Below are 12,212 nucleotides of genomic sequence, written 5' to 3' on the forward strand. Positions count from 1 at the left end.
TATCCCGCTCCACAAGATGGACTATCCCACTCCACAAGATGGACTATCCCGTAAACGATGGTAAACATCAACTGTTTCTAAGTACCATCCTTTAGAAGAGTAGTGAGGAAAGAAACTGCAATACAATTAATTTTAGCATATATACACCAAGCCGTTGGTTTTATCTCTTGGACCGTTCACGTTGTGTCATCTTGTACATTCGTACATAGCTGTTTATAAACGGTACTGGTTTTGCTCATTGTTGAAGGTTGTTTGTTGTCCTGAAGATTTACACATCCGTAACCTTTAGCTATTTGGGTGAATAGTTGTTGTACTGGTCATAATACCACATCTGAGTTTTATATGAAAACTGAAACCCTTTGTCAAATTACCGTAACATTGAGAATGGAAATGGGGAATATGTTAAAGAGACAACAACCCGACCTGAGAGCAGACAACAGCCAAAGGCCACCTCCGGCTCTTCAACGAAGCTAATAAATTTCGCACCCAGAGGTGGACCTCAGCTGGCCCCTAAATAATGCTTAAACAGTATTGAATGTTTATATACAGATCAGTGCATGTTGTTGAACCTTTCGATAGTTGTGGCCTTTTCCTCGTCATTTGGTCATCTTCCGATATCGGTTTTCATGAGGGGAATATCTTCTTATCATGTATGAACAGTAAAAAAATAGAACTTCGTTCAATGTTACCTTGAGATATATATATAGTGGCAAAATAAACAATATAATTGATGCTTTAAATCACAATGCATTGTGACTTGTAATACCATATCTTATTGGGTGACGTCTGCCGTCAATCATATCATTGAGTCCTTGTCAACAACGCTGCGTCATCAGAGACGTTTTCGAGATGTTTCAAATGAAAAATATTGTTACGTACATTTGTTAGTTGGAATAACATTACTGTATTTGGAAAAAAATGTCAATATAAGATTTTGTTTTTCGTATTTGACGGTCGTAAATATTCGTTTTGTCAGACGGTCCTAGTCTTATAACATTAAATTTTGTGATTGTCAACTAATTGGAACTTTCAAATACTGTGCTGTAATTCCTCAAATAAACTTCCAGTGGTATTTTTAGACGACATGTATAATTGAAAAATCTATTATCGCAACATAAAATATTCATTTGTTGTATTCTCGAAACTGATTTATCATTTTTTTTTTTCTAGTAAGAAATGTCATTTGTGTGGTATACATTTCTATTATGTACGACAAGACACAGAATGAATAACAATAATAGAGGGGGAGTGCCAAGGATATAAAAATAGCTTGGATAGTTGTCAGAAATCTCTGTCTAAATGGATTTAGTATTTTCGAGTGATTTACATAAATATCAAACAATAATTATCACATTTTATTACAAAAATACAGTAAATAAATAAGTCAAAAATAACAATAGAGTAAAAAAAATTATCACTGAAGTACGCCCTTCATTGTTTATGTGGAATTTCACAGTAGCTGCTCTCGTAAATACAGGATCCCTGCTCCTGTCTCCGATTCATAGAATCAAATGGACTCTGTGTCCGTTTTATATTCCGCCATGATGACGTTCGTCGTCGTACATTTCAAATGTACATTTTGGTTTGTGTGACATCAAGTCGGGACAATGGTCAATGTCGTGAATTGTAACCCCTTCATGTAGTTCGTGTATTCTGCAAAAATAATTCCAATATGTAAACAAAGGTTAAACTAGATGTAGAAATACGTCCTTAAATTCAGAAAATGAAAAAGTAATGATAACAGTACAATCTCAGGCCTCCGTCAATTGGAAATTTGATGTTCGTATAGATGTGGTCAAATATGAATTTGACGTTCGGAGATGTGGTCAAATATATAATTGACGATAACGCCGTGACATTTCCAACCGTCAAAGACCATGAAACAACACATAACTAAAAAGGTGATAGATCAGAACGGTATCCCCATATCTCGGTTAATAATGTTTTTTTCTTTCTTCTAGAAGTCACAACACAAGCTACACTATCATCCTTTTACAGGATTTTCACCATTTATAAAATCTGTAACATACGCATTTCTTAATATCTATGGTATATAGGCTATTTAACTTTAAAAAGTAATTGACGACTCGAACAGTATGCAATGTCCCTTGTATTTTTTTTATTTTTTTTTTTTGGCGTGTGTTTTTCATTGTTTATTACTAGTATTTACGACATTACAGTGATCTAAAAAAAACTTAGCTCACCTAACTTACAAATCTAATTCTCTGTTTTCTTTGCTGTTTCTTTGATTTTCTTCTATTACAAGTATTTTTACATTGACTTCTCTTCTTAAAACTGTTTCCTGTGTAATGACAACCTCTTGACTTTACACAACGTCCTTTTCTACTATCAAAATACCACACTCGCCTTTGCCTCGTGCATTGTGAATTGTCAGGTGGAGTAAGCGTACATACTTTATTCCGTATTTTCAGATTGTGTAATTCTGTGGATAAAAATATATATCGTGTTATACACATTCATGTATACAAAAAAGAAGATGTGGTATGCTGCCTACAAGACCAACTCAATTATATGTCACCGTAAGGCCTTCAACAATGAGCAAAACCAACCCATACCGCATAATCAGCGTATAAAAGACCCCGAAATCACAAGTGTAAAACAACTCCATCGAGAAAACTGTATGCATACTGGTAATACAGGACCGAAAAGAGTGAAAAATAAGATAAAAATCCCCCCCCCCCCCCTAAAATTAAATGGTAGTTGCTTAGTTTTTAAAAGTATTAATAAATTTCCTTTAATTTTCTGTCTTTCAATCTGAGTTAGAAGGATGGTAGTAATAAAGTTTATAAATACTATCCGTTAATTGCTTCTAGTATTTTAATATTAAAATTTACTTGTATGATAATCAGACTAGTATCCAATATCTAGTATTTTTGTGATAATTGGAGAGATAAAAACATTATAGATGAGAGTGCATTAAAGAGTTGTTTTTGTTGACCACTGGTCTAAAAAGGTGTGAACTATCTTATAAGTAAATAGAAACATCTGTCAAGAGTTGTTGAAAACAAATATTTCATTAAATTGTTACGTTCCTAGTTTGGCCTCTGGTGTTTATTTCTATACAAGGGCAATGTTTATCATGTTTACGGATGATAACTTCATCTAAACAGTTGTATAAACAGAAATGACGAAGCACAGGGTCAGAATTGATTTGTCATTCTGTCGTATATATTTTTATCAGGGGTGTAATTTGCATACTTTCCTCGTTTTTCAATACAACGATCAGCTTTAAAAGAGGGACGAAAGATACCAGAGGGACAGTCAAACTCATAGATTCAAAATGATTGATTCCCACCCCTCACCCTCGCTTATCATATATGTCCCCTCAATTCCTGAATCTGATTTCCTTTAAAGGCAGCTGGTTTCGGTCTCGCTTGGCTCTGTTAAAATGTACATATACATACATTTTGACAGAGACAAGTTATTTGATAAGTTTGCCGCTTTGAGTTTATTTGCAAATATTTCATGCATATTCGAACCTACTTTTTCGGACATTTTATTTGTATGGAAATTTCTAATGTACTTTTGAAGAAATATCGATTTTCTTGTGAAAATTCCAAATGGCTTATTTTCACATGACTGGAATCATCTGAGGGAATCATATAGCAATTCATTGGCGGGTCGGCCAGATGGGGAAAAAAGGGGGGGGGCTTCTTCGTTATAGCCGAAGAATTTGTGTTTTCACTAAATTAGTCTTTCATTACACAACTAGATCCCCTTTATTACAGTGCACTCATCAAGAGCCCCCGTTACCAAAATCTTGGATCTACAAGTAGTCATGCATGTGAAATCAAGATCGATGAGATTGCAATGCGACAACAAATGTTATCTCGCGTCTGATGAGTAACGGAAATTCTTTGTTTTTATGCCCTATGTATTTTTCTTAATGATTCATATTGATATTAGGCTGACTTTGGTCTACGTGTTATTTTACGGAAAATTATCAATCGCACAAGATATTTGACCCAACTAGCGTGCTTTTTATAAGTGACGATCTACACACATGTCATGTTGTGAACATATTCTTTCGATGTTCACTACATCATATACATGATATTATAGACTACTCATTCATACTGTTCTATTCCTGACATGACATACTTCCCACGCAAGTTTCTCTGTTCTTGATAAAAAAAATCGCAAAGAGTTTCCCCCCAACATAAGTGTAAAACAACATTTACAAGACTAAATAGCTTCCTATCAGCATACGAATTTGAACATTGTAGGTGTTATGACGCGGAAGGTACGGCTCATTTTATTGTATTAAAACTTGTCAATATCAGAACTCCTGTTTCTACGTCTGCCCTGCACAACCCGGCGTTCCCAAGCAGGGGCGGATTCAGGCGTCCCCCTTTAAATTTGCAAAGCATGCGTTGTGTAGCCTTTTTATATAATATTCAAGTTTGAGCCCCCTCCACACCCCCCACCCCCCATCCCCCCCCCCAACCTCATCTAAACTCATGGATCCGTCCCTTCCAATAGCCACAAAATAAGTACATTTTGAAACTCACGATCTAAAATTTGTTTAAATGACCACCTATTGAATTTTCGATCGTCATACTAGTAAAAAAGGGAATTATCAGGTCTATTGGGATGGGGAAAAAGTAAAATAACGAAAATAAACCGAACTCCGAGGAAAATTCAAAACATGTATCCCCTAAGCAAATGGCAAAATCAAAAGCTAATAAACATCAAACGAATGGATAACAACTGTAATATTCGTGGCTTGGTACAGGCTACTCCCGGTCCAATTGTTTTTCAAAACCAAATTTAGAGGCGACACTGTAAAGGTGCTTCCAATCGTCCAGAAGGCAAAAACTAAGAAAACCATGACCATTAAAAATGAATTGGGTGAATTTCAATGTACAGTTATGTTTACCTGTGAAATTGTCTTTTTTCATACAGGCCCTTTTACAATCTTTTCTTCTGCCGAAGAAGTCCCCTGTTTGGTGACACCCTTTAAAACGAACACACGCGTCTTTTAATCCATCATAATAATATCCCTTTTGTTTACGATCACAGCTATATCTACTGTTTATGGAAGGCTGTCGGGAACATAAATTTGTCACACTTGTATCACTGCTATCTCTCTGTAGTTCGTAGTACACTTCATTTTTGTATTTGTTTAATCTATATCTGTTTAGTTTTTGTAGCTTCTTCCGTCTTTGATTGGAAACTGAAATTAAAGTATCCAATAATATTAGATTAGAGGCGTAAGTTAACATAGTTAATAGGGTTTGTTTGGGACACTTTATCATGTTTACTCTGAATTTAAAGATACCATTACAGATTGACGATGTGAATCTACTAAATTACTTCCTGCTTGATGAGATTTAACACTTTTGAATAGTCAATCGAAATGTTGGTCGACAGTTGTCTTATGGAGCAATAGCATGTATAGATACCCTTCCACAATGAGCAAAACCTATACCGTATAGTATATTATAATGATACGAAATGACAAAATATGAAATAATTCAAAACCAATCCGGTTTCATCGGTAGTTTTAAACACAGTGTATTTCGTTTCAAATACGTTTTAAGATTATCTATGTCTTGTGACAAACAATGACTTTTTATAGTGATAATACGATAGATTAAAGTCGACATGTTGCACCTTTGCGGAGATTATAACTCTATGTTGTCGTTGTGAGATTTTAGTGCATGCTTCATTAAAAGCAATCGGTATCTGTGCACAGAAAACTGGTGACAACATGAACTATAAAACTAAACTAAGGTCAATGTACTGATGTACTAATTCCTACGGAGCCTTTATTGGAAAGTTTTCTTTATAAACATCAGTTCAAATAAATTAGTTTTTTCACATAAAAATGTAGGTGGTTACCAACTGATGGTCGATAAACATTTCCCATTGGTGTCCTAGCAACCGTATTAGCCGAACTGACGCCTTAATGTACCCTGGGACAAATACGTAATAGTATTTATCAATATAAAATCAAATAGATTCTCAAGCAGTCCATTTCTTTACTTGGAAGAAACAAGACCGACGCCTTTCGCCACCTATCAATAGATATTACAACAATTAAATTGATATCAGAACTTTTTTCTGATTTCCTATTTTTGTCATTCCTAACGTTTTAACATGAATAGACGTTTATCCAAAGTACTTGCCACTGGACATTAAGCAATGTCACAGTTTTGTACATATTAAAAGTTAATACAAAATAAACGAAAACTAGATGAACTAGTTAATTCTATAGACTGCAATGATGAATGAAAATATTTTGAGAAATATCCTCCCAGTGAGACTATATTTACCTGTTCTGCATGTTGCCTCGTATTTACATTGACCATGGACACAAAATTGGTCTGTCCTACGTACGACACATTTTGTTCCTTCAAACGGACAATAAATATGCTGAAGAGAAATAAAGAAGATAATAAGACATAGACAGATATGACTTGACATTAAGTGCCTAAAGATTAACTCGTCATCTTTTCTAATTTGAAAATGGATCGACATTTTACGTGTAAAGTGAGTTAAACATCGATATCGTGTTTCTATACACCTGCTAAATAATTACGTTTCTACATAAAAATCACTGCCAAATGCCGCCAGTGTCATAATTATCCTATTAAAGCTATTTTATGTGAAATAGAATAGCTGTAATTATCAATTAATATGAACATTCCTTGGCGAATTGATAAGGTATTCGACGTATTTTACAGGTAAGATCATTGAAGATGTTAATCCCATCATTAACCCAGACTAATATTTTGTAAACAATTTTAATTTTCCCTGACATAATAGCTAAAATTTGACAGAGTAATATAGTGTGGGTGTAGAGATTGGAAAGTATCCAGCGAAAACATGTGATTCAAACAAAGTAAGGTCAAGGTCTTTTAAAAAAAAAATATCAAGGCCATTGGTTGATGCAGTGCAAACTGACAATTCATTTGTTTTCATCGAAAATCTCCATTATGTCTATTTCATGTGCTTTTAATGACATATTTACTTTCTCTCCTTCTGTTTGGTGACAAGATTTTATGTAATTAGGCGAACTTCTGATTTTAGATCCTGATAACATGGGGTCAAGGACTTACCGCGCATGGATCTAAACATTGACACATTGTGTTTCCTTCTACATCAGCTTCGTAACCATATTTACATTTCTTTGCACAAGGACTTTCTGCAGTGTCCCATATTCCAGTTTTAGGTCTAATATCAATCACCAGAGAACTCACACAACCTCTTATCAGCAACTGTACAAAGAAAACATTCATTTATTTGGGAGAAAGTTTTGATAAAACTTAAAAGGTGTCAGAAGTGTCAATGTTCCCTACACAGTTTAATCTTGTTTTTGTTTACAAAACGAGAATAACAGTCCAACATGAAGTGTCCACCCTGGGTGTTGTAGCGAAAAACAAGCAAAGAATTTTATTATTTTAACTAATGTACTATTACGTAATACGTAAATGCCTTTTAATTGAATAAAGCGACAGAGAAAATATTTAACATACATATAAGCAAGTTGTGCGAAGATTTTAAATCAATGCAGAATTTCATAACTATTTATGCTTATTTTTAAAATTTTAGAAATTAATTTGTTTACTATAATTTTGTCTAGAAATTTATGTTTACTATAATTTTGTTATGTGTGAAATAATTTACTCACGGTTAAAGAATAAATTCCTAAGACAAACTGAATAGCATCCATTCTTGTGAACATTTTTCGTCAACATTGGCAGATTTTTTTCGGTGCAGTTATTTATATACGTCCTAACATTACGCACATATTTTTTTACTTCGCTAAGAATGCGGAGGTCACGCAATAAACAGACGAAATGTTTATTACTTTTCGGGACAACCCACTCTAACTTTCATTCACTATTTCTTCCATATATGTAAGATGGGTTGTTACATTTATCTTCACATGATTTCATTGGTTTTCTATTTTAAGGGGCGGAGCTTTATAGACCATTGAGAAAAACATGTGAATCAACAATGTATTGAAAACAGATAATAACGACAGCATTACACATCACTTTTGAATGTTTATAATCGAAAAGCATTAACACAGTTAGATCTTAGGTCAAAACATCTTTTAATAGATACTTTTATTTTCAAGTAGAAACTATGCAGCTGTCTTAATTGGATACATTTTATACATATACCAAATAATTTTGCACATATTGAAAAGATTAGTGATAAATTCTTTAGAAAGAGGGAAAGAGCGTCGAGTGATTACGTTAATTAATAAAACATTTTTTTTTCAAAAACATAAATTTTTCTTCAACGATTTTGCTTCGGAAACAGCTTTTCTAAAATGTAAATTGGATAAGATAAACTAATAATTAACATTGCTATAATTTATCTTGAATAAATCACATTTTTGAATTGGTTTAATTTACTATTAGTCCCAAAAGATTTAAATTTGATGGGTAATTTGTATCCAGACGGAGGTATTTCGATTATTTTCTGCCGTATTATTTAATGTGATATCGTTTTATCCTGTTATGTTCTGGTTTTGGCGCGCTTAATAAGTTAGTTGTAGCTAGCTAGCTCATTTGACAGAAGTAACTCGACCATAGCACATATATAAGTACCGTATGAGTCTGTTTGGAGTTTATAGTTATCCGAATTGATGTCAATGATTAGACTAGAGATCACCCGGGCCATCGAACGCTCTTGTACATTTGAGACTTTGAAAAACATGTCTGTTACGAGTGGTGAAAAAAAGTTGGTCTTATCAAGGATTTGTGTACTATACAAATTGTAGCCTGTCCAATATATTTTGTTTTGCTTGGAATTGATACAAGTTAAAAGAGGAGAAAGCTGAAAACTTTAGTCACACGCCCTGGTGAAATCAACAAAGCATATAATGTACTAAGTGTACTTAACTGTCTTGAAGACTACATGAATGCAGCCAATCTCGACATAACAAAGTCGCAGAGGCGTCCGAAGCGCTTTTCTGGATTTAATTTCATCAGGAATGCTCAAATGCAAACATTTGAAATCCGATGAATGTATAAGTACCGAAATAGTTGAAGAGCTATATGGAAAAAAAACTAAAACGAATGGACAAATTCATCTAAGGTCAACTTTGCCTTAAATGATTGTTGTTTTTTGCATAATTTACGCGTAAAGTTTGTTATAAGGTCAGTTGACAATCAACGTAATGCATAGTGATTCGATAGTACTTAGTATGCAGTTGTATTAACAACTGGCCTTTGTCGGGACCTCGGTAACTGCATGGTCTAAGTAGTTTTATCACTGTACCAATAGCCTGTCCACACTGAGACTTAGTGTTCGATCCTCACACACGCAAGTGCGACTCTAATTTTAATTCAATTTGGTTAGCAGTGCTAATGTTCCTGTCTAATGACGCTGGTTTTCTTCGAGCACCACGGCTTCCCGTAGATATATATAAAACTTGGTGCCGCTTACCGAAATAGGCTAATAGAGCTAAAAGTGGCGTTGAAACACCATAAATGTATCAACCAACCTTATTAATATTCATTTATCGTCCAATCAAACGACACAAGAATCGATTTGAAATAAAATAAGCTCGACCCCCGTAGATAGTGCTGGATGTAATAAATATTCATTCAACACCCCAAGAGTGACTGAGGTATAGAAATATGGTCACTTGGTCTTCTCCCGACCGACAGTAAAACGCTTGCCGAAGTGGGGCGTCCGTTTGGCTGTGCGGGATGTATCAAGTTTGCAGTCACGTCCGGTCAGAAGGGGGACGTTAAATCCGATGCCTCGTGTAAATAAAGTGCCACGTCTTTGCACGTTTTAAGAACCCTTGCAACAACTCTCTGAGGGGTCTGTAGATGACCTGTTGCAAGGCAAAATTTCTGTCTATATCCAATATACCTTCATTTTCCAGTGGCAGTCCAAATTTTCCGACCATCATCCTCTATTATAACAACCTACCTATTGTGTTTATTGTGAACTTGTTCTCGTCTTGAATATGCATGGAATATTTTCCACAGGACGTTAAGCAACCAACAATCAATCAATCATATTAATATTCATTTATCGTCCAATCAAACGCCACAAGAATCGATTTGAAATGAAATAAGCTTGACCCCCCCCCTTAGATAGTGCTGGATGTTTTCGTACCAGGGCAACCCCCCCCCCCCCCCCACACACACACACACACACACACTGTTTTTAACAGCATTACAGCTTCGTGTAGTTACGTTGCGATCGTCAAACCTGCATATCGACCGAAGTCGATTTTGCACTTTTCAGTGAACAAATGTATTTCGATTATTGGTCATACATCATTCCTGGCAAATTTGTTAACCATGTGGTGTACTTTTATTTACAACGTTTTTGCATTTTTAAGTTAAACTGTTGACCTTTCGTTGTACACAGGGTGAGAGTTTATAGTTAATATATCTATTTATCACAGAATTAAAAATCAGTTAAAGGTAAGGAAATACTTGAACTATAGCAACGTCAAAAAACGCATACAACTGAAAATTAGCCGACATGCAGTCTACAATCAATTAGAATACTTCTTTTGGTGGATAATTTGCTAATTGCAGAGTAAATTATCCTTAAATATTTTATTCTTGTCAGTAATCACTTGTAATGACTATCTGTCGACAGGTGTTATTAAAATAGCAAGAGATCGTCTGGTATCTGACAGAATGACCAATCAATTGTAAGACGATACTGGTTGTTAAGGTCAAAGTTTGACTGAAATGTCTGGAGCTCTCGTAAACAACAGTGTTCTTGTAGATGGGAACTTTAAGGAAACGTTTTTGATCAAAGTACGTCAACGAAATTATTTTATTTCTTGGGGTGCAATTTAAATACACCGACGACTGAACATTTTTGGCTAAGAGCTTAATTTTGCCACTTTTCTAAAAAGGAAATGTGGCTTAACCGAAGTATCTGTAAATTGTAAACACTATTTAGATGGTAGGATATGAATGACCCTTTATGGTTTCAGAGTTCTATAAAAGCAACCGCGTATTTTACCGTAAACCAATGTTTTTACGATCATGTATGCTGATGCTTTACGTAATACCGATTTTTGCCGTTGTAATTTTCTGAAATATAGTTTTATATAATGGCTGAAAGGCCGGACGGTCTAACCAATGTTCTTAAATAACCATGAAGATTGAACGATTGCATGGTGTTGATTCACTAAAGAACAGAAGTTCACTTTAACTGATCATGACTTTAAAGACAAAAAGTACAGAGTTTGTTTCTGTTGCTGTGTAGAGCTGTATTCCGATATATAGGGACAATGCAAGAGCTCAATGGTTCGTGTCATTTTGGCGATATATGGCGGATTGAAACGCTTAACGCACCATCGAAATGTTCGTCTTCGGCGGGAAATAAATTTATATTACTGTCTGTCGATACCCATATTTTGGCATTGCACACGGTTATGTGTTCTCTGACTTTTAATGACGTCCTTCAACTAAATCCTTTGGATGTTGGAAGTGCACTGATTGGTCAACATTATAGTTCTAGAATTTAGTTGTTATTGACTGTCAGTAACTACGATCGCTTTCAGTTCTGTATTTTGTGTCTGTTTAGTTGTGATGATGAAAAAGTATACTGCCAAGTGCTGTCAGTGTTTTTGTTACATGTTTTGTATCGACCAGGAACCGATAAGTTAAGACCTTTTTAAATGTTTTTTTATTGTTCTTATGTTTACTGTAACACAATTGTTCCAGTTTAACGTATTCAAACGTGTTTGACCCGTCACATTATTTAGGAGTCTGCCTCAAATTCAGTGATTGTCTTTGGTTCATGTCTGTCATATTTGATTTTCGTAAAACGTTTTTTTTTTTTTAAATATGCCGGTATTTTTCAGTAACACTTAATAACAATTTTAAATAGATCAATGTAGAAATATAAGCTGTCTAATTTGTTTGTTAAAATCACTGAGTATTTTTAACTTTTTTGGATTCGAGCGTCACTGATGAGTCTTGTGTAGACGAAACGCGCGTCTGGCGTATATACTAAATTTAGTCCTGGTATCTATGATGAGTTTATTTACAACCATTGGGTCGATGCCACTGCTGGTGGAGATTTATTTCCGCGAGGGTATCACAAGCCGAGTAGTCAGCACTTTTTGTGCTGACATGAATTGTCATTGATATGGTTATATTTATAAATTTACTGTTTACAAAGGCGTTTCTACCTCATGCATAGATTACCTTAGCTGTATTTGGCAAAGCTTTTAGGAATTTTGG

At 34.8% G+C, this 12,212-nt stretch overlaps 1 protein-coding gene across 2 annotated transcripts; it reads right to left on the reverse strand.

Annotated features, from left to right (window-relative positions):
* Positions 1 to 1,341: 1,341 nt before the first annotated feature.
* On the reverse strand, positions 1,342 to 7,857 carry LOC143069535 (uncharacterized). 2 transcript variants are annotated; one of them, XM_076244218.1, is made up of 6 exons: positions 7,658 to 7,857; positions 7,086 to 7,244; positions 6,300 to 6,399; positions 4,901 to 5,197; positions 2,214 to 2,443; positions 1,342 to 1,653 (listed from the first exon to the last, which is right to left on the reverse strand). In XM_076244218.1, the coding sequence occupies exons 1-6, from the start codon at positions 7,709 to 7,711 to the stop codon at positions 1,636 to 1,638; spliced, it is 858 nt and encodes a 285-aa protein (XP_076100333.1). In that variant the 5' UTR covers positions 7,712 to 7,857; the 3' UTR covers positions 1,342 to 1,635. The 2 variants fall into 2 exon arrangements, with proteins under 2 accessions (XP_076100333.1, XP_076100334.1); XM_076244219.1 differs by having other exon boundaries at positions 2,205 to 2,443.
* Positions 7,858 to 12,212: the final 4,355 nt, after the last annotated feature.

Source organism: Mytilus galloprovincialis, chromosome 3 (genome assembly GCF_965363235.1).
Source record: "Mytilus galloprovincialis chromosome 3, xbMytGall1.hap1.1, whole genome shotgun sequence".
In the NCBI taxonomy this organism is placed as follows: domain Eukaryota; kingdom Metazoa; phylum Mollusca; class Bivalvia; order Mytilida; family Mytilidae; genus Mytilus; species Mytilus galloprovincialis.